Source organism: Megascapheus bottae, chromosome 28, assembly GCF_031878675.1.
Source record: "Megascapheus bottae isolate mThoBot1 chromosome 28, mThoBot2.hap1, whole genome shotgun sequence".
In the NCBI taxonomy this organism is placed as follows: Eukaryota; Metazoa; Chordata; class Mammalia; order Rodentia; family Geomyidae; genus Megascapheus; species Megascapheus bottae.
This window is the reverse complement of record NC_143536.1, coordinates 3963152-3985134: the sequence shown is the minus strand read 5'-3', so window position 1 is coordinate 3985134 and position 21983 is coordinate 3963152. Positions and strand designations below refer to the sequence as shown.

The following is a 21983-nucleotide window of genomic DNA, read 5'->3' as shown; positions in this document are numbered from 1 at the left end:
AAAAAAATTATAGCCCAAGGGCACACATTAAATAATTTACTTTCCTCAAAACAGGGAGTTAATACTCCAACCTCATTACTGCTGCTAGTGATATAATTAACTTTTTAACTTCTGAAAAGCAGAAACAAGCTGGGTAGGAAGCCTGCCTGCCTGAAGCCAGCCTGAGCAGGAAAGCCAAGGAGACTTATCTCAAACTTATTAGAAAAAAGCCAACCAACTAGGAAAAAACCAGGAGTAGAGAAATGACTCAAGTGGCAGAGCACCATCCTTGAGCAAAAAGAACAAGTAAGAGTACAGTCCTGGCACCTAAAAGGATCCTTGTGGGGTGTATGTGTATATATATATATACATATATATCTATGTATATATATATATACATATATATATACATATATATATATTGAAAAGCAAAACAACAACAACAAAAAATCTAGTTAGTATCCCCTCTAAACGACACTAGACAGAACACGGGATGCCACAAAGGGGTAAATGGACCACTATGGCATGAGACAACTGAAAGGTTTCAAACAAACACAGTAACTTGTCAGTATGCAATACTCACCTGTGAGAATTGACTGGTCAACTCTTAGAGTTGTAGATTTGATAGAAGTTAATCTTATATCAGCAGGAACTTTGTCACCAACTAATAAGAAAAAGGATAGCTAAAGTAAACTTTGCAGTAACTATCAAAGTTGTTTGCCTTCAAACAATTTTAAAAGAAAATACTATAGAGTACAATAAATAAATGTTTAGTTGTATTCAACTACTTTCAACTCTGTTGTTTAGTAAAATATATAGGTAACATGTTCTCTTATGTTTACTATATACAGATGAGGCAGAAGAAGAGATAAGAAGAAGAGATAAGTATACAAGCCACTGACTATTAAATAAACCAACAGTTCATTCCTTTCTTGTCATCTTCCTTCTTTTTTGGTAGTCTCACTATGTAACTTATGCTGGCCTCAAACTCAAGATCCAACCACCTCTACCGGTAAGTGCCGAGGCTTTGAGGTTTCAGGTATTTATCACCATTGCCCAGATCATGGCTCTTCTCAATGACACTCAAATAACCTCACTAGGTCAGTGCAAAATAAAGCTATTATGGAGGAAAGAAAAGGAAATAATGATTACAGAAATGAATTTCTAAACACAAAACTAAAAAAAAAAAACAGACTAAATTAGCAAAGATATATGGAAATAGGTTTTTTTGGGGGGTAAGGGGAAGTGGGCAATCCTGGGACGTGAACTCAGGGCCTGGCCACTACTGAGGAATCGAACCCAGGGCTTTATGCATGCTAGACGGCACAAAAATACTGAAGACAACTCACTGGAAGGCTGGTTCAAGACATAGAGCACTGGCTTAGCAAGGCAATGAACTCAGACTCCAATAGCAAAGCAAAGAGCGCTTCCTAGAGATGGATGCAGAGCTACTGAACACCTGTGTCATGGGATATAAACAATCCACTGAGTATTCATAGTCTAGCTTTCTGAGCACATCACCAATGTCATCACTGGAAAGCACAGTATTTTCACTGCATAAACTCTTCCTTAAGGACTTCTCTTATAGAACTGTATATTGAGTACAGAACTGGGGGAGAGAGCTCAACGGTGGAACACAAACCTCACACTCAGGGAAACCAACAACATGAAGGTCAAGTGGGGAGGCTGCCAGGAGTGTGAGGAAGTATAACAAGCTGGTGGTACCCAGCTGCTGACGTTAAGACAGGGAGAGATTTTCCGTCTTATACTCTGCTATCTTTGGATATCTGGATTATCAAATGAATGAACAAACCTCTTGCGTAACCTGAAGATATTTTAATCAATTTAGCCTTCTTTCCTGGACTAGAGCTCCTTTAATGGATCTTAAAGGATCCACATGTTAGCCTTTTCTTTGAGGTGTAGCAAGTAAAATGCCACACCATATACCCAGCTATTAAATAAAGCCAAAGTTCCACTGCAGTCTGAGGACAGTACTAAGAACACAGTAAATACTAAGCACTGCTGTGCACAGCAAGTACACACGAACCAAACTAACCAAGCAGTAAAAATGAGTGTAGGGGCTGAGATTGTATTTACTAATGGTGTGCTGTGGGAAAGCACTACCTAAGTGCCTAACCCCCTAAGTGTAAATAGCTCTCTATGACATTCTGAAAGGCAACTAAAGTAGACTGGAAAGCATGTACAGAGAGCTAAGAATCCTTACAAAGGGGCCAGGAGTGTGGCCCTGTGGTAGTGTGCTTGCCTAGCATTCCGGAAACCCTGGGTTTGATTCCTTGGTACTGCTTACACAGAAAAGGCTGGAAGTGGTGCTGTGGCTCAAGTGGTAGAGTGCTAGCCTTGAGGAAGTTCAAGCCATAGGACTTGGCAGGGGGGAGGGGGGAGGTCAGGAGTTTGGCCTAGTTGTAGAGTGCTTGCCTAGCATGCATGAAGACCGAGGTTTGATTCCTTAGTACCACATATATAGAAAAGGCTGGAAGTGGTGCTGTGGCTCATGTGGTAGAATGGTAACCTTGAAGAAAGCCCAAGTACAGCACTCAGGCTCTTAGTTCAAGCCCAGGACTGGCAAAAAAAAAAAAAAAGAATCCTTACAAAGACATCCTCCTGGATTGTAAATAGTATTTCTAGTTAATTCAGACTTAATTTATACATGGAATTGTCACCAATTATGTGGAAAAAATAAAACAAGAAGTAGACACTGAACTGCTTTATCTATTCAATTCAGTTTTTTCTCCTGAACTTCAGAATTTTGAACTTGAGTGCATGCAACAACCATATTGCCTAAAAAGGCAATGTGGGCACAGTCCAGCAGCTCGTCAATACCCTCTCCAGAGACAAAGATCATCCTCTCACGTGACCGCTGGGACGCATGCAGAAAGGTGAACTCCTAATGGAAATGCTTATGCAACCAACAGCAATGCTCCCACCAAATGATCTGGAACCTTTCGTTCTGACACAGTTCTGCCCATGCTACATTACAGGAAGCACGGCCAACACATGCTCAAGACAGTGAAGTAACCAGACCCACACTGCGGCAGCTCCCCAGGATGCATAATTACAGAGAAATATTTGTACGTCTACTGTACTGTCATAATGAACCTAGTTTTACATGTCTCTGAAAATTGTGAAAAATACACCAATACTATGAACCTGAATGGAAGGAATTTCCAGATGTTTTAGATCTCCAGTTATTCACAGAAAAAGCTATAAGTAGAGCTGGGTGACTCCAGTGGTAGGACACAAAAAAGGTCAGGGACAGTACATAGGGTCTGAGTTCAAGCCCCAGGACCAGCACAAACAAAACCCCACCAATCTAATAAAAGGAAAAACTACAGGAGGATTCAAATGCAATGAGTTGGCATTTAATTTGCTTGGTTTCAATAGAAAATTGGATTTCGTGTGTGTGTGTGTGTGTGTGTGTGTGTGTGTGTGTGTGTGTGTGTGTGTGTGTGTTGAAAGGGTGTTAGGAAGCAGTACTGGGGATTCAATTTTATTGTATCACATCTCTGACCCTGCGTGTTTTGAGAAAGCACCTTAACTTTGCAGAGCAGAAGGGGCCTCAAACTTGTGTTATACATATTTCTGCAATTATAGGAAGGAATTACCTATGCAGCTGAGAAAGTATCATTTTGTAGCAATCAATATCTAAGGTTAAATTTTCTGAATGACAAGTTATTTTCTAGAGTAAGGCAGAATCAATACTATATTTAAAAGCCACAAGAAAAATATTTACATTGATATTATATAAAACAATCCACTCGGGCTAGGAGTGTGGCCTAGTGGTAAAGTACCTGCCTAGCATGCATGAACCCTTGGGTTCTAGTCCTCAGTACCCCATACACAGAAAAGGCTGGCTCAAAGTGACAGAGCACTAGCCTTGAGATGACGAGCTCAGGGACAGAGCGCAGACCCCGAGCTCAAACCCCATAAGACAAAAAAATAGAGCAGCCTCTGCCGCTCAGCTCCTGAGGACCAACAGCAGCCTGAGACTACCCTAGCAGTACTGCAAAGAGCTTCCTCACCACACATTACAAGACAATCTCTTTGAGGAGAAAGAAGCATAAATCCAAACTGGTTCTTCTGTGTGTGTGTTTGCCAGCTCTGGGACTTGAACTCAGGGCCTGAGCTTTCTTTTGCTCAAGATTAGCCATTTGAGCCACAGCTCTACTTCCAGCTTTTTGCTGGCTAAATGGAGATTCATTCTTATCTCCAATGAACAGACTTTCCTGCACAGGCTGCCTCTGAACCATGATCCTCAAGAGTAGCTAGATACAGGCCTGAGTCACCAGGAAGTACCCAGCACTACCTCGTCCACTAAGCCTGCCACACACTGACCATTTGCTTAGCTAGAAGGAACTTCACATCACCTTGACCAAACTATGTCATGTTTCACAATAAGTAAGGCCAGAACTGAAAAGGAATGATGCCTAAGGAAGGCCAATTAACAAAATATTTAAATCAAGAACCCAATGCATGCTAGACAAGCTCAACCACTAAGCTACATCCCCTCAGAACTTGTGCCTGAGGAGAAAGCAAGGGCGTCAGTACTGCTCCAATCATGGCATCCATTAAGACTTCCTGGTGGAGGTTGTCAGTGCCCTGAGGGCAAGTGGTAGTGGAAAATCCTTACTCTTGCCAAGGGAATACTCTGCAATTTTTCCTTCTTGTTCTCTTTTTTGTCTCTTTGGGTTGACGCAGGTTAAATAATCTGCGTTAGGAACTACCTTCCATTTGTTTGACATCTGACACTTTGAATTCATCCTTCACCTCCTACAGTCCACAGCTCTTTCTTCTCCATTGTACAAAGTCTGAACAAAATTATTAGAGTATACCTTAGGTTATAGTTCCATGAATATAGGGAAGAGTCACCTAAAGGAAATTACGGCTTTGTGACACTCTAGAATTGGGTGCAAAATTTCAAGTTTAGAAACCAGGGTATTTAAATATACTGACATTTTAAAATTAGCACTCCTCAGGACTCAGGGCCTGGCACTTGTTTGGCGTTGTCACTCCAGGCTGGTGCTCCCCTTTTGAATCATACTTCTACTTCCTGCTCTTTGGTGGGTGTTAGACACAAGGATCACAGACATTCCTGTCTGGGCTGGCTTTGAATTGTGATTTTCAGATCTCAGACTCCATTAGCTGGGACTGCAGTTATGAGACACGAGTGCCCAGCTAGCTTGAGGCATTTTTAAATTACAAAAACAAAAAACCAGCCAGGTGCTGGTTGGGTCAGGCCTGTATTCCTCCATACTCAAGTGGCTGGGATCTAAGGTTCACGATTCAAAGCCATCCCAGGCAGAAAAGGCTGTGAGACTCTTATATCCAATTAGCAACCAGAAAACTCTAAGGTAGAGCTGTAGCTCAAAGTGGTAGAGCATGAGCCTTGAGTCAAAGAGTTGAGAGACAGTACCCAGGGTTGTTTTTTTTTTTTTTTTTGCCAGTCCTAGGCTTGAGCTCAGGGCCTGAGCACTGTCCTTGGACTTTCTCAAGGCTAAAGCTCAGCACCACTTCCAGCTTTTTTCTATGTATGTGGTTCTGAGGAATTGAACCCGGGTCTTTGGGCATGCTAGGCAAGCACTCTACCACTAGGCCAAACTCTCAGCCCAGTACCCAAGTTTTTAAAGGCAAATACTATCGATACAGTATCAATCCATTAAATAATATTTACCAACTTCTACATCTTTATGAAAGAAAGCACTGATTATAAAATGAGTCACTAACAGCCCCACTTCCGGTTTTCTAGTGGTTAATTGGATAGAGATAAGAGTCTCACGGTCTTTAGTCATTAATTCAGCTTGACCAACCCATCATTAAAAAAATGGGCGATCACTTTCATTCCAGGTTTTTATAAACCAGACATTTATAAACAAGACATTTTGAAAGTCACAGCATTTTCTGTCATACTCGTCTCTACTTTCATGGCCTTCTGTTTTTTTTTTTCTACAATAGTATTATATGGCAAACATCTTTTTGCTCACCTTTTACTTCTGGAAGATAGAATCATAGTAGAATTTCCTACCAATGCATTCTACCAAATTTCTATCCCTGTCATTTCCACCACTCTTGCCCAATAATGGCAATGTTAAGCACATTGCTTACTTTTCAAAAGACTCTACTATGGCTAATATGCCACAATTAAGGAAAATGATCCTGTAGTTTCTTCTTCTTTTTTTTTTTTATAATCTTAATCTCGGTGACAAGAATGGAAAGTTGACACTTAACTGGTACTGTGAGTACAACTGAGTCAAAGAGGAGGAGGTGATTACAGGAAGTCAGGAAATGCAAGCCCCATGAATTCAGGTCAGGCTTCCAGATCAACTGGTCCATCAGGGACTGAATAGGAGAGACTTCCTAGAGCACCTACTTGTCATAGTTCATTGTCTCAGCTATCCTGCCGAAGAGCCAAAGGTAGTAGGCCTCAAAACTATTGTAATACACCTACAAATTATTTTTTGTTGTTGTTTTGAACTAAATTACTCTGCTGAGTTCAAGCCCCAGGACTGGCCCCCAAAAAGGCTAACTGGAGATGGGAGTCTAGCAGTCTACCTACCTACCTCCAGTCATCAGGACCACAGGCATGAGCCAGCAGGACCAGGCTCCAAATTTCGCTTTTTAAAAATGTTTAGGCCGGCGGTGGGCTTAAACCGAGGGCTGAGTGCTGTCCCTGAGTTTGTTTGCGCCAAGGTTAGTAATCTACCACTTGAGCCACAACGCAACTTGCAGTTTTTAAGTGGTTAATTGGAGATAAAAGTCTAAGTTGGGGTGGGGGGCAGCGCAGGGTGGATCACACCTATAATCCTGTACTGAGGAGGCTGAGATCTGAGGATGGTAGTTCAAAGCCAGCCTGGGCACTAAAGACCTGACTTCAAGCCCTACAACTGACCTACCAAAACAAAAAAGTAGCGGGGGAACCTTTCTGCCCTGGTTGACTTTGAACTGTATTCTTCAGATCTCAGGTGTCCAGCCTCTTCCTGAGCCTCTTTGTGCTCAAGGCTAGCACTCTACCACTTGAACCACAGCGTCACTTCCGGCTTTTTCTGTTTGTGTAGCATTAAGGAATCAAACCCAGGGTTTCATACGTGCTAGTCAAGCACTCTAACACTAAGCCACATTACTAGTCCAAGTCTACGAGACTCGTATCCACTTAATTACTAGAGAACTGGAAGTGGTGTTTAAGCCCAAAGAGTTCAGAGACAGTTCCCAGGCCCTGGGTTCAAACCCAACAACTGACATCCCCCCCTTCCCCCCCTACCCCGCCCCGCCCAAAAAAAACTACACATACACCAGCAGGAATGCGCAAAAGAGAGGTGGGGGAAAGCGAGAGAGTTGGGGGGGGGAGGGGGGAAAAGACACCTACACATGCATTCATCCATCTTCTCGACAAGAGGAAGTCCTAATTAACACCAGAAAACTGAAAGTAGAGCTGGGGTTCAAAGTGGTAGGTTATTAGCTTTGGGCAAACAAACTCAGGGACAGCATCAGGACCAATACAAAGAAAAAAAGTCAAACATTTCTTTTCAAAGATGAGTAATTTTTGAAATTGTTAGCTCTAATAAGTGTTCTTCATTTAGAAAATATAATACGATCATCTTATAGAAACCAATGCAAATTCATTTTTTTGTTAAGATTGTGCCATTTCTATCACTTACATAATCTTAAAACAGGACTCACTCTAGAGCATGCTACAGGACAGGAGTCATCTGAGGGCATTTATGTCCTTGTGCTACTCATCAACTCTAGGTTACCAAGATACATGAAGCTTGTTTTAAACAATAAAAACAACGCCCTTGAGAAGTCAATAAATAAGCCCCAAGGCATATTCCAACTTCCTAAGAGTCTAAAATACAAGACTATTTTTTGGCTATCATAGTCTGAATCACTTTTTATAACATTTGCAGATATTATAGGAAACTAAAAACACTGACGGCTTACTTCTTACAAGATTGTATGTAACTTTGCTACTTTTGGTGTCAATCAATTCAAAGAAATATTTTCTTGACATCAGAACAACACGGAACTACTGTGGCTGCAGAATTTGTGGGTCTTTAGCTTCATATTTCCATTTCTCAAATGAATTTTAATTAGCTTTAGTGCTGTAGCTACTTCTAATGTTCGATCACACGAGACTGCTTACAATCTCTCCTTGGATAGATCATAATCAGTAGAGCAACTTTAAAATAATAACCTTCTAGCTGGGCACTTGGTGGCTCACACTTGTAATTCTAGATTCTCAGGAGGCTGAGATCTGAGGGGCTGTGGTTCAAAGCCAGTCCAGACAGGAAAGTCTATGAGACTCATTTCCAATAAACCAACAAAAAGCTGGGAAGTAGAGCTGTGGCTCACGTGACATTCCTCCACCTGCTTCTTGGCTAGGGTTTGGTGAACACTTGCCTAGAACACTCAGTCCTAGGTTAAATTTTTATCACTTAAAAAAAAGAACAAAATCTGTTCCCTTGCATTGCATTTAGTCAGAAAGTTCATTTCTCAAACTACACCTGATCAGAAACCTATACCAAAGGAAAGAGGAAAAGTTAATCTTTTAAATTAAAGACTTCAGAGATCCTTTTCCAGCTCATAAGCGTGATGCTTGGGTTCTCATGTGCTTGTGTGACATGTGCCTCCCTCTAAACCTTGTTACAACGTGGGCACATTACCACGAAAAAAACTTCATAAAAACACAAAATACCACAGCCATCCTCTCCATTAGACTTAGAACTATTGCCCTGTCTCTGCCCTCATTTCTTGCCTGGCCTACTAAAGTCTTTTTATTTCTAGCCTTCCCCCTCTGACCTATTTTCTTTCTTTCTTTCTTCCTTCCTTTCTTTTTTTGCAGTCCTACGGCTTGAACTCTGGGCCTAATGAACTCATGCATGGTAGGCAAGTACTCTACCACTAAGCCACACTCCCAGCCCCTGGAGCAATTTTCTTCATAACCCCATAATTCCTTTCTAGTAAAGTGACAATAAATTCTGAATGTCTATATATTGCCGTTCATAACAATTTCCTGATTTTGATCATTTCTCATCCTTGGCAAGAAAGTCTGTGAGAGTCTGATCTCCAATCACCCATGAAAAAGCCAGATTTTGGTTCTGTCTTGAAATATGCTTTAAGAACCAGCCACAAGCATAAAAGTGCAGGGACTGCACACAGGTGCCCAGAGCAAGCCCCAAAATTAGCACATAAAACAAAACAACCAACATGTGTGTACATGTACACACACAAACACACACACACACACAGGCTTTGGGAAAAGAACTATGTTCAGAAACCGAATCATCTAGAAAGGACTTACCAGCCACTTCTACAATGTCGCCAGGAACAATGTCTTTGGCTTTAATCCGCTGGACACTCTTCCGGTCCTGGCGGTACACCTTGCCCATCTCGGGCTCATACTCCTTCAGGGCTTCTATGGCATTTTCAGCATTTCTTTCCTACACAGAAAAAAACAAAGATTAGTAGTAAACACTATTTGCTAGTTTTAAGTTTTAACTTCTAGCCAAAGGACTTCCTTTCATGGAAAAAGGAAACAAAGACAAAAATACACTAATAACATTTTTATTAATTCACAGCTTAAGGCAATGAATTTTTTTTTTTTTTCTGGCCAGTCCTGAGGGCCTGGGCACTGTCCCTGAGCTTATTCTGATCAAAGCTAGCATTCTACCACTTTAGCTATAGCATCACTTCCAGCTTTTTCTGTGTAGGAATCAAACCTAGGGCTTCAGGAATGCTAGGCAAGCACTCTTACCACTAACTTACATAGATTCCTTTTTTTTTGGTTGGTACTGGGGCTTGTTGAACTGTGGACCTGCATGCTGTCCCTAAGTTCTTCAGCTCTTTAGCACTCTACCACATTGAACCACAGAGCCACTTGTACAATAAACATGTTTAAAGGGTACTTAGGCCAGGTCCTATAATACTATCTACTCAGGAGGCTGAGATTTGAGAATTCTGGCTCAAAGTCAACCAGGGTAATCTGGCTTGCAAAGCAAACAGTACCTCAATACAAGGGTCATGAGCACTAACCTTTAATAACATGTTTCATGTGCTAGCATACAGCAAATGCTATGAAAGATGAACTGAAAATAAATCACATGACAATAGCGACAAGAGGATTGCGTGAATTCCCTGCAGCACTGCCAGGCATACATGTACTACTTCCAGTATCAAATATTAACATTATCAAACTAAGTCACAGTTTTTCTTTCCAATTTTAAAATTGGAGATATAGACTCAAGCTTGTCTAATGCTTAATGGCACAAAACTTAAAAAGCTCCCATTATGAAGGACTCACTTTTGGCAGTCTTGGGCCTTGAACTCAGGGCCTGGGCACTATCCTTGGGCTTTCTCAAGGCTAGAGCTCTACTGCTTGAGCCACAGCACCACTTTGAGCTTTTTTCTATGAATGTGATTGAACCCAGGTCTTCGTGCATGCTAGGCAAGGACTCTACTACTACGTTAAACTCCCAGCCCATCAGATGTTTTTTTTTTTTTTTTTTTTTTTTGCAGATCCTAGGCTTGAGCTCAGGGTCTGAGCACTGTCCTTGGACTTTCCCAAAGCTAGAGAGCTCTACCACTTGAGCCACAGCGCCATTTCTGGCTTTTTCTATGTATGTGGTACCAAAACCAACAGATGTGTTTTTAACCCTACATACTAGGAAAAAGAAGTAACAGCAAGATTAATGAAGATTAAAATCACTATATAAACTACCAAAATTTAGTAGTTCAATGAATTTCACTTACCTGCCACACACCTACAATTGCATTGGCTACTAATATAAGCAGAATCACAAAAGGTTCTACAAAGGCTGTAATGGTTTCTTCACCTTCTTCAAACCAAGCCAAAACCTAGAAGAGAAAACATCATGTGTTAGATTATTATATCATTAGGCTTAGTGCCACTTTTACAAGTGATTGGCATAAAAGGAGTTATAATAAACAAAACCTCTTTCCTTACATTTTCTAAAAACAAATGGAGGCAAAATATTATATAAACATCCAGTTCATGGTACTCATAATTACTCTTGGGAGTCCAAACTATGTAACGTCTTGACAATACAAGAAACCACCTGTCTACATTTTACTTAGTCAAATACTGAATAGTTTTTTTTTGTTGTTGTTGTTTTGCCAGTCCTGGGCTTGAACTCAGGTTCTGAGCACCATCCTTGTGCTTTCTCAAAGCTTCTTCCACTGGGGCCACAGTGTCACTTCCAGCCTTTTCAATTTATGTGGTACTGAGGAATTGAACCCAGGGCTTCAGGCATGCTAGGCAAGCACTCTACCACTTGGCCACATTCCCAGCCCCTATAGTAGGCTTTTTACACAACTAGCAAATGATCAAAAATGACTATTAAAACAAGGCCTAATATTAATTTTACAAGAGGATAACACTGAATTAACAAACTAGAGCAGGGAAAAAACAAAACAGGAAGCACTCATGTCCTGACACATGTCAATCACCCCTGACAACTAAGGCAGGAAGAAAACCATAATGAATGTGATAACTGCTGCAGCTGGTTTTCAACAAACAGGCCAATCCCAGCATTAAGGGCAGGCCTAATGCCAAAATGAAAATTTCTCTGGGAAGACATAAATTTTCATAGATGCAGGATTACAGCTGCTGATACTAGCCTTCCAAACATTTGCCAAGGAGAGCATATCAGAAATAAGAAACTTAATTAGCTCTTAGGGGAGAAAAATTGCTCAACATGAGGAGTGACTAGAGCTTTTCTAAAAGGTCAGTGAGGCATTAGCAACTGTAAGATAAGCTTTGCACCTTGTTAAAGCTGGTATGAATTTCTTCCTTGGCAGCAAAGCCAGGGGGATAAACTCAGAGCAATAGCCCATCCCAGCTGGAGTAAAAGGAAGGACTAAGGCAAGCAAGCATCAGGAACACCTCCACTGTGCAAGAAATGCACACGGCCAGACCTGGCTGCACAGCCTCTGAGCCCAGCTACTAGGGAGGTGTATGGAAAGGAGGATGGCAGTCTGAGAGCAGGCAAAAAACAAGAGCTCCTATCTGAAAAAACTAAAGCAAAATAAATACATGAACGATAGATAACTCAAGTAGCAAAACACATACCTAGCAAACACAGGGCCTTTGAGATCAAACTCAGTTTGGAGCTTGAACTTAGGGCTTGGGAGCTGTCCCTGAGGCTCTTTGTGCCAAGGCTAACACTTGACTACGGAAGCCACAACGCCACTTCCCATTCTTTTTCATGAGTAGGATTTATCAAATGTCAAGGAATCCTAATTTGTGCAATGCGATAGCCTTCTCTTCTAGATGACCTTCCTTCAACTGTTGTGCTCAGGAAACACGGGCAGTTACATACTTACTTGATACATACTAATTTCTGTTTGATGAGAAGTTATGGGCAAATCTTATGAAGATAAAAGCATGGTACCCTATCTATTTAAAACTGATAGCCAGCAAATTCTGGTTTTTGTTTTGATTGTTGTCAATTGTGGAGTTGAACTCGGGGCCTGGGTGCTGTCCCTGAGATTTTTGCTCAAAGCTAGCCACAGTACCTGTTCTGGTTTTCTGATGGCTAACTGGAGATGATAAAGAGTCTTACAGACTTCCCTGCCTGGGCTGGCTTTGAATGATCCTCAACCTCAGACTGTAGTCTCTTAAGTAGGTAGAATTAGCAGGCATGCACCACCAGTGCCTAGCAATTTCTGAATACTGTACAAAATGTATCTAAAAATCATATAACCCAGAGAATGAACCAATTTAATTAACTGATAAGCAATTCAAAAATGGGTGCCAAGCTGGACAAGATGGCTCTTGCCTATAATCCTAGCTACTCAGGAGGCTGAGATCTGATTCTTATCTCCAATTAATCACTAGAAAATGGGAAGTGACCATGTGGCTTAAGCTGAAGAGCTCAATGACAGCACCCAGGCCCAGAGTTCAAGCCCCACAACAAATTACAGCAAAAGCCTGCAGTAGTACTGTGGCTCAAGTGTTAGCCTTAGAGCCCAAGGCTTGTTCTACTGGTAAGAAAACGCCTTGGGTTATGTAAATTGAATTACACGGAGGACTCTTATGAGATGGGAAAAAGTGTAAGGAAAAGACGAAAACTGGATGAATGGAAATACATGCAAGATGTCATGTTTAGCATGTAACAATGTCAGTTCATAATTATAGTTAACCATGTACAAAATAGCTAACTAAGCATCTGGAAAACAAGCTGAATATGAAAGATAGTCTGTGTATATTGCCTTTCATTCAGTCTTATCCAAGAAAGGTCCAGAAGTCTCCAGTACCTAATTCACGTAAGGAATGAACAAAATCTCAAAGATCCTTCAGGATACAGCTCCGAGTGGCAGCATATGAACTTAAAACATAAAGAGAACAACACTTTGCAGAAAAATTGCGTAAAGAAGTGGGAAAAACCAGAAGTCAGCTGCTTATTATTTTTGTCATCCAAGCTACACAGGAGAAAGATCCCAGTTCAAGACCAGCCCGGGCAGAAATAGCTGAGATTCCATCCCAGTTGAGGGCAGTGATGGAAAAGTAAGTAGGAAAGTCATCCAGATGTGTCCTGACAGAAAGCTAGACCCCAACTCAAAAATTCTCAGTGCAGAAAGGGGTGGAACAGCAGCTCAGAAGCACAGACCTGCCTGACAACAGAGAGATCCTGTGCTTAACCCCAAAACTGCCCCGAACGATGAAAAACTAACTAGGCAGCAGGAGGGGTTTTTTTGTTTTGTTTTTTTGGCCAGTCCTGGGGCTTGACTCAGGACCTGGGCACTGTCCTTGGGCTTTCTCAAGGTTAGAGATCTACCACTTGAGCCACGGCACCATTTCCAGCTTTTTCTATGCATGTGGTACCAAGGAAATAAATCCAGGTCTTCATGCATGCTAGGCAAGGACTCTACCACTAGGCCAAACTCTTGGCCCCAGCAGTATAATTTTTAAGACATGTTGGTACAAGACATAAAAGGTTTATCTCCTTGTCTTTCCTTTGAACTTTGTATTATTATAGTAACTTATCTTTTGCAGCAATCATTGTCAAGCAGTGTATTTTTTTTAACTTTTTTTTTGGGGGGGGCCAGTCCTGGGCTTGAGCTCAGGGCCTAAGCACTGTCCTTGGACTTTCTCAAGGCTAGAGCTCTACCACCTGACCCTCAGTACCACTTCTGGCTTTTTTGCTATGTATGTGGGGTACCGAGGAATCGAAACTGGGTCTTCGTGCATGCTAGGAAAGCACTCTACCACTAGGCCAAACTCCCGGCCCCCAAGCAGTGTATTTTTTTTTTTTTTTTTTTACCAGTCCTGGGCTTGAGCTCAGGGCCTGAGCACTGTCCTTGGACTTTCTCAAGGCTAGAGCTCTACCACTTGAGCCTCAGCACCACTTCTGGCTTTTTTTTCTATATGTGGTACTGAGGAATCGAACCCGGGTCTTCATGCATGCTAGGCAAGCACTTTAACCACTAGGCCAAACTCCCGGCCCCAAGCAGTGTATTTTTAATTCATTAATTTTTTATTAATCTCAGACTGGAGTGCATATAGCTCAATGGTTAGAGCACTTGCCTAGCAAGCTTGAGGTACTGGGTTTGATCTCAGTATCACCTCCTCCAAAAAAAGAGAATACTTCTAGAAATAATAACACAAATGTTATCCCAGGGAAAAAATCCTGTTCTGCTATATGATGTAGTAATTCTGCATGATGAAGGGTAAGAGAGGCAGCCTGAGAATTTTTTTTTTTTTAGGAGGTACGGAGTCTTCAGATTTGGGCCAAGAGTTTGGCCTAGTGGTAGAGTGCTTGCCTAACATGCACAAAGGCCCAGGTTCAATTCCTTGGCACCACATACATAGAAAAAAGCCGAAAGTGGTGCTGAGGCTCAAGTGGTAGAAGCTCTAGCCTTGAGAAAGTCCAAGGACAGTGCTCAGGCCCTGAGCTCAAGCCCAGGACTGGCAAAAAAAAAAAAAAGAAAAGAAAACACAGTAAAAAATGTCAACCACTATATACTAACAATTTCTGAGAAAACCAAAATAAACAGATTCCATGTTTTGAAATGCTATGGAAATTAATGTGAACATTTCAGACATTGAAAAAAATGCACAAATTATTAAAATGTAACCAAGATGGGGCCAGGAGTTTGGCCTAGTGGTAGAGTGCTTTGCCTAGCATGCACGAAGACCCAAATCCGATTCCTCGGTACCACATACATAGAAAAAAAAGCCAGAAGTGGTGCTGAGGCTCAAGTGGTAGAGCTCTAGCCTTGAGAAAGTCCAAGGACACTGCTCAGACTCTGAGCTCAAGCCCAGGACTGGCAAAAAAATAAATAAAATGAAATAAAATAAAATGTAACCAAGAGGTTAAGAAGTGCCATAGTCCAGAAAGTTTTATGGAATAGAGAATACCTATGCAAATTTTTATACAAAAGAAGACTTTAAGAGGTAAACAGAAGAGCTAGGTACGGTAACTCATGTCTGTAATTTTAGCTACTCAGGAGGCTAAGATCTGAGGATCACAATTCAAAACCAGCCCAGGCACTAAAACATCTCCAATTAATCACCAGAAAACCAGAAGTGGCCCTGTGGCTTAAGGGGTAGGGCGGTAGCCTTGAACTGAAGAGCTGGGGACAATGCCCAGGCCCAGAGTTAGACAGAGCACTATGGCCCCAAAGCTACTAACCTTCTTCAGGTCATTTCTCAATGTCACCTTCTGCTGGAGGGCCTAGTAAGCAGAAAGGGCTTGGAGTTCAAACTCCAGTGCTTTCAAATGTTTCCTCCTTAGAAGACTTATTAACAACACCCTTGTTTTATTTTTCCCCAACTTCATTACTCTCCAGATAAGGGACTATCCATTTAGTTCCATGCTGTATGGTCAGTAAGAGAGAAGTAGTAGGTGGACAGTTAGGCAACTGTTCTCCAGGTTACTTAAATATAACAACAAAATATGAAATACGAAGTGAAAGTCTTGTGATTGTCAAGAGATTTCTATTTATTGTCTATGTGGAAAAGAAAATGTAAAGTTTACTTCTAATCCACGTGAAATGTAAGAGGGGGAAAAAAAAAAAAACTATCCCATGAGTTGCAGCAAAATATTAACTACAGTTAACTGTTCACTATGTGGTTTGATTATTGAAATAACCCCAGCAGTCTGCATCTGAATATGTATTACATATATGCAACAACTGCTAATTCACTTCTGTAAACAAACCAACTTCTTGGTCATGTTTTTCCCATTAAAGCAATAGATATGTAGCCACCACAAAACTCTGGGTCTTTCCTGAGACAGAAGGTGAGGCATGAAAAGGTCAAGAACGGTATACAAGGGGTAAAGTTCTCCCAGGAGGAATGCTACAAAATTCATTTTTATCCACAACTTTTTTTTTTGTGCCAGTCCTGGGTCTTGAACTCAGGGCCTGGGCACTGTCCTTGGGATTTCTCAAGGATGGAGCTCTACCACTTGAGCCACAGCACTACTTCTGGCTTTTTCTATGTATGTGGTACCAAGGAATTGAACCCGGGTCCTTCATGCATGCTAGGCACTCTACCACTAGGCCACACTCCCGACCCCTATCCACAACTTTTTAATCAAAGAAGTCCAAGCAAATTTAGTGCAGTCTACAGAAAATGTACTCCCTAAGCACTCACACTTTAGTTATTGACCCATATAATAAAAATGTAACAGCTCATTTCCTGAACAATAATTCCAAGTAGTTACTAAAAAGAAACTCAAATTTTAACTCCAAAATGGCTCTAAATAGGCTATGTTGTATCACAAAAAAATAATAAAAAATAGCATTTATTCATTTGAAAATGATTAAACTGCAAATGTCTACTTCGAAAAAAAATTCACACACACTATAAATTCTACTTGCTAACATACAATCACTGACCACTCAAAAGATACTCATGAAACCCAACTAGCCAGCAGCTTCTTTATGTCACATGGGTGGCGGCTTCAAGTTGTAACACAATTCAGTAAAAATGTGTTATACCTTTGGCTTGTACACAACAGCTGATTCACTTCTAAGAGCTCCCTAATGACCCTAGTGAACACTAGTACTTAACTGCCAAAGTTGAGACTCTTTCAGATTATGTAAGCCCAGGAAAACACAAACCCTAAATAAAACATACCCAAATGTCATTTATTTTTCCTCTATGAAAATACTTTGAAACTGTAGTTCATCAAATAGCTCTATAACTGACAAAAGGATTAGCACCTATTGCTTGTTTTTTTTAAAGCATGGGAAGACAAGAAAGGTGAGGGATAAAGGATCCAGTGTGCTGTATAGTTGCTGTGACAACTTTAGTCAATGAAAACTATAGGAAAGGTTCATAGGCACTGAATTATTAATGGCTACACACCACTTAGCCAACATGATATATTAAGTCTCAAGGCACAAGTTATGTGCACAAAGGTTACCTCTTGTCACCACTATCTACTTCAAAAAAAAAAAAAAAGAGGGGGAGGGGTCGACATAAAAGTCATCTTTCCCTCACCTGACCTAGATAAATACCAACTGCTCTGTTCATTTAGTTCTCAAAATAGCCTTCCTCTAATATGGTATGATAAAGACAAGATTCTAAGTCCCCGAGACTTATGCACATGTAACTGTACAAAAATAAAACCTTGTAGGCATGTTAATTTTGCTCAATTTGAAAAGGTTTGCACTGTGTGATTTCCCCCTCCCATTAGCTTTTAATAAGAACTGAATACAACAGGCACCTTCACACTGTTAAGATTTAGAATGTCAGTGCCCCACTCATGATCATTTTTAGGAAAACTACCATGTTAATTGTCCAAGGAAAAAAATTTGATCAAAGCCCTGGGTTCGATTCCTTGGCACCACATACACAGAAAAAGCCAGAAATGGTGCTGTGGCTCAGGTGGTAAAGTGCTATAGCCTTGAGAAAGCTCAAGGACAGTGCCCAGGCCCTGACCTGAGTTCAAACCCCAGGACTGGCCAAAAAAGAAAAGAAAAAACTGAACAGAAGAAAAATGTAAATAACCTAAAATATCCTAAGCCATTTTCATCACCTTTTTTTCTGCTGTAGTTCTTGCACTTCATGAGTTTCTTAGCAACCCAGACAAGACTCAAAACAGGCAAGCATATACAGAATAAGGAAAAACACTAAGCTAGCTTTTTTCTTAATATTTAGAAGCAATTATATGACATCTTGTTCTCTCAGTCTGGGACTCACTCAACCTAAGGGTCCAACTTTGATACATACAACCCCCCCCCCTTAAAGGTCAGTTACCAAATTTGGTCAACAGTGGTGCCATCAATGCCGTCATCATTCTTGTCACTGTCAGGAACAACTGTCACCTTGCCACTACCAGGCAGGGAAAGCAACTGGAATATTCCTTTTGTAAGTTCTATTTACAGACTACATAGAGCCCAACATTAGTGTGATCTTACAGTATGATAACAAATGGAAGAATCCCAAATGAAAAAGTCTCCCAATAAAAAACGTTTTGCTACTAAGAGCTGATACACCACAAGACTCATAAGATCTTGAACATTCAGGAGTAATTTCTTATGAATGCCAGGCATCTATTTTTCTGAATTTGTATTTTAAGAACAACTAGGTTATTTCATTTTTAAGCATGTAGCACTGCTCACATCTCTGAATGGTTTTCACCTTATGGACATTATTTGCATTATATATGCAGTACTTTCAGCTTTGGGGAAAAGGCAAAGAAAAAATCATTTTTATTTATACTCACAAAAGATATACATGCTGCCAGCAATAAAATTCTAACTAGTAAGTCTTCAAACTGCTCAATCACAAGTTCCAGCAAGGTTTTTCCTGTTAGAAATAAACACTTCGTTAATTGTCATCACAACATGGGCACACAGACTCACACGGACAACATGTGAATATTACTTACCTTCTTCAGCTGGTAACTCTGCAGAATGTAGAATGCATCAGGCAACGTGTCAAGAGGGGAAGAAAGAAAAAAAAAATACATTTAGCACCGCTGCCTTTTTTAAAGACTTCACTGCCAGTGTCTTTGAAAGACAGACCTTGACATTTGCATGTTCAACCCCTCCCCAAAGAGAAATCCCCCCAAAATGATACTTCAATAAAGACACGGTATCATCAGAGGACGTGAAGCACGCTCTAGTTTAAGCGAGGTCATCACTTCTTCCAGATGTGTAACTCTGGGTAGTACGGGACCGGCCAGAGGATTTCCCAACCCCAAAGACGCCTCGTAAATCGGCGGGGGACCTGCAATCCCCGCACTCTGGGAAGACCGACCTGGAGGATCGAGAGTTCGAGGCCAGCTTGGCTACATAAGATCCTGCCTCAAAAAAAAAAAAAAAAAAACTGGGGAGCGGGGAGGGGGGACAAAAATCCGACACAAAACAGAACGAAAGAAATGGGCTAAAAATAAGGAACACGTCTCGCCGGGCTCAACCCAGCAGCGGGAGAGCCGTCCCTCGCCAGCCGGGCGCGCGGGGAAAGGTCAGGGCTCGAGACCCCGGAGGCGGCGGGGAGGCCGGGCAGGCGCCCCCGCCGAGCCCGCAGCCGTCGGCGGGCGCCGAGCCGAGCCCCACGCGGTGAAGCCCGGTCAGCCATCTTCCCGGCCGCTGCAAGCCCGCCGGCACCTACCGTTGGAGCCCCATCTCTCCTTGAGCTTCTTGACCTGCTCCAGGCTCAGCCCCGTGCTCTCGTTGACGCCGAAGTGGCCCAGCACCTCCTCCACCGTCTTTGTGTGCGCGTTCTCCATGGCTGCGGAGGCCCGGCCGCCCTCGCCGCCCGTCCCCGCGGCCTCCCCGCCTCCGCCTCGCACTCGGGCCGCGGGCTCGTGCCACCCCGGGCGCCCGGGCGCGCACTGCTCGCCGCCGCCCCGGGCCGCTTCCGCCTGGCCGGGCGCTGAATCACCCGCGGCCCTCCGTCAGACAACCGCCCCCCGCGCGGCCCCGGCCCCCGGGGAAGGAAGGGCCTGCTCGGGGCTCAACCGCCGCGGGGCGCAGGCCGCGGCCCGGGAGCCGCTCCGCACCGCTGAGGGGACGCGCGGCCCCGCGCGGGCCGGAGGAGGGGGCGCCCGGCCGACCCCTCGGGGCGGAACCGAGCGAGAGGCGAGGCGGCGGAGAGGGGTGCGGCGCGCCCGCGGGGTCGCTCAGCTCCGCAGCCCGGCAGCGGCGGCGGCGGACACTGCGGCGGCGGCGGCGGAGGAGGAGGAGGAGGTGGCGTCGGGGACGGCTCCGCGGCGGCTGCTCTAATAGCATTTATCGGCCGCTTCCTCCCCTCTCGCCGCCGCCGCGGCATGTGGACGCCGCTCATTGGCCGAGAGAGCCCAGCGCGGCGCGGGCGGCCCGGCCCCGCCTCCCCGCGCGCCCCCGCCTGGCCCCGCCCCCCACGCGCGCCGTCCCAGGAACCCGGATCGAGGCCGCCCGCGCGCCCGCGCGCCCGCGCAGCCGACACCGGCGCCGTGCCGGGCGCGCTGCGGCCGGGGCCGGGCGGGCCGCGCGGGCCGGGCTCCCTTGCCCCGGCTCCGCAGCGGCGGGGACGCCGGGCGTCCGGAGGCGCTCGGCCGCCGGGCCGCGCTCGGCGTCCTGACCGGTCGCCCCCGGAGCCCCGCTCGAGAGCCGCACCCCGGCGGCCCGGCGGGGAGGCGCCTTCGCCCTGGAAGCCCTGGGCGAGGAGGCCGCCGTGAGCCGGGCCCGTGGAGCGGGGAGGGGGCTCCCTGGAGACACAGGCCGCAGGGGAAGCGTGAGGACTCGGGTGCGGCCAGGAAAACAAACAGAAAAGGCCTGAGTGCCCCACGGGCTCTGATTGCCTCCACGGATGCAAATCGCCCGTGCTTTGCCGTCACGTCACCTCGCCTCGTTACTTCCGAGGAGCGGAGGCTGCGGCGAGGTCTGGTACCTGGAAGGCCCAGCGTTGGCCGTGCGGGGCCAGGACCCGCGGGGCGGCGAGACGGCGGCTCCTCCGTCAGCCTTCCCACCTCTGGGACCGCGGTTCTGCCAATCAGACCTCAGCTTCAGGTCCCCTCCAGTGACATTGTTCAACCCCCTCCCCAGCTTTTACCTCCGAGATGTATATCTAGCTACCTCTCTAGCTACTTTTATTTGGCTGTGGAAGCCTGTCTTACACAGCACCCCCCCAGCTCAGCCTGTCTACGGTTGGAATGAATGAGACCCAGCAGTCAGTGACTTACTCCACCAGCGGAAGGCCTCAGCAGATTTTTGCTAGACTCCCATTTGTGAAAGGGGGAAAAAAACAAAAAAAAGCCCCACACCACACCACACACAAGCTCTGGAGCGCCTCTGAACTCAGGAGCAATGGCTGTGAAAGTTAGGTGGAAAATGACATCAGTCCTAGTACCATGCTCCACCACCCGCTACACTGTTCGTGTGAGCTTCTGTACACGCTTAAGACTGGAATCCTCAAACGGAAGCCCGGTGGTTGTTAGCCTAGAGTTGGTCCCATGTGCAGCAGCATAACCCGTATGCCTTTGGTTCTTCCTCTCTAAAAACCTCTTACAGGCTGCCAAACGTCATAAACTCAGCTTTCCAAAGGCAGAAATACCTGGTTGCTCTTCTGTGAAAATAAGCTGCTTTTAACAAAGCAAGAATAGGTTTTAGAAATACAATCCTTTCCCTCAAGGATCCCAGCCATGTTCAATTCATTGGTGACAAGGACAGAAAAAAAGAGAAACTGATTCTGAAGGATGGCTGATTCGGTGAAAGGATTTCGAAGACAAGTAGAGGAGGGCAACAGAAGACACAGGACCAACTGGCTTTAAAAGTCAGCCACCCAGAAAAGGCCAGGAGAAGAAAAAGGCCCCAGCCACTCCTCCAGATCTCTACAGCCCTCCTGTAACGCCATGGAGATGGCAAAAGGCAACCAATTCCATATTTGTACAGTTCTAATCATTAAAGAGCTGAGTCCACCTCCTCAGCTAACTTCTGTACAAACGTTCTGCTGTAGCTCTCAGAAACTTCTCTGAACACAGAGTTTAATCCCTCTTCTATGTGAAAGCCCTTTGAGCATGTCAAGATCTTTAGGG

General features: G+C 44.0%; 1 protein-coding gene and 1 non-coding gene across 2 annotated transcripts in view; one reads left to right on the top strand and one right to left on the bottom strand.

Moving 5' to 3' along the window:
- Atp2a2 (ATPase sarcoplasmic/endoplasmic reticulum Ca2+ transporting 2) overlaps nucleotides 1-20164 on the bottom strand; it is a 36019-nt gene extending 15855 nt beyond the window's left edge. Inside the window, exons 1-6 of the mRNA XM_090320033.1 lie at nucleotides 19580-20164; nucleotides 18855-18872; nucleotides 18690-18772; nucleotides 10741-10845; nucleotides 9293-9431; nucleotides 563-643 (exon numbers count right to left, since the gene is read on the bottom strand). Of these exons, the coding sequence (XP_090176159.1) occupies nucleotides 563-643; nucleotides 9293-9431; nucleotides 10741-10845; nucleotides 18690-18772; nucleotides 18855-18872; nucleotides 19580-19697 (544 nt within the window). The 5' untranslated portion in view covers nucleotides 19698-20164. The remainder of the gene's footprint in view (nucleotides 1-562; nucleotides 644-9292; nucleotides 9432-10740; nucleotides 10846-18689; nucleotides 18773-18854; nucleotides 18873-19579) is intronic.
- Nucleotides 8560-8661, top strand: LOC150045003 (small nucleolar RNA U13). Its single transcript, XR_016533017.1, has one exon. It is a non-coding gene; the product is annotated as a small nucleolar RNA U13 (small nucleolar RNA).
- Nucleotides 20165-21983: the final 1819 nt, after the last annotated feature.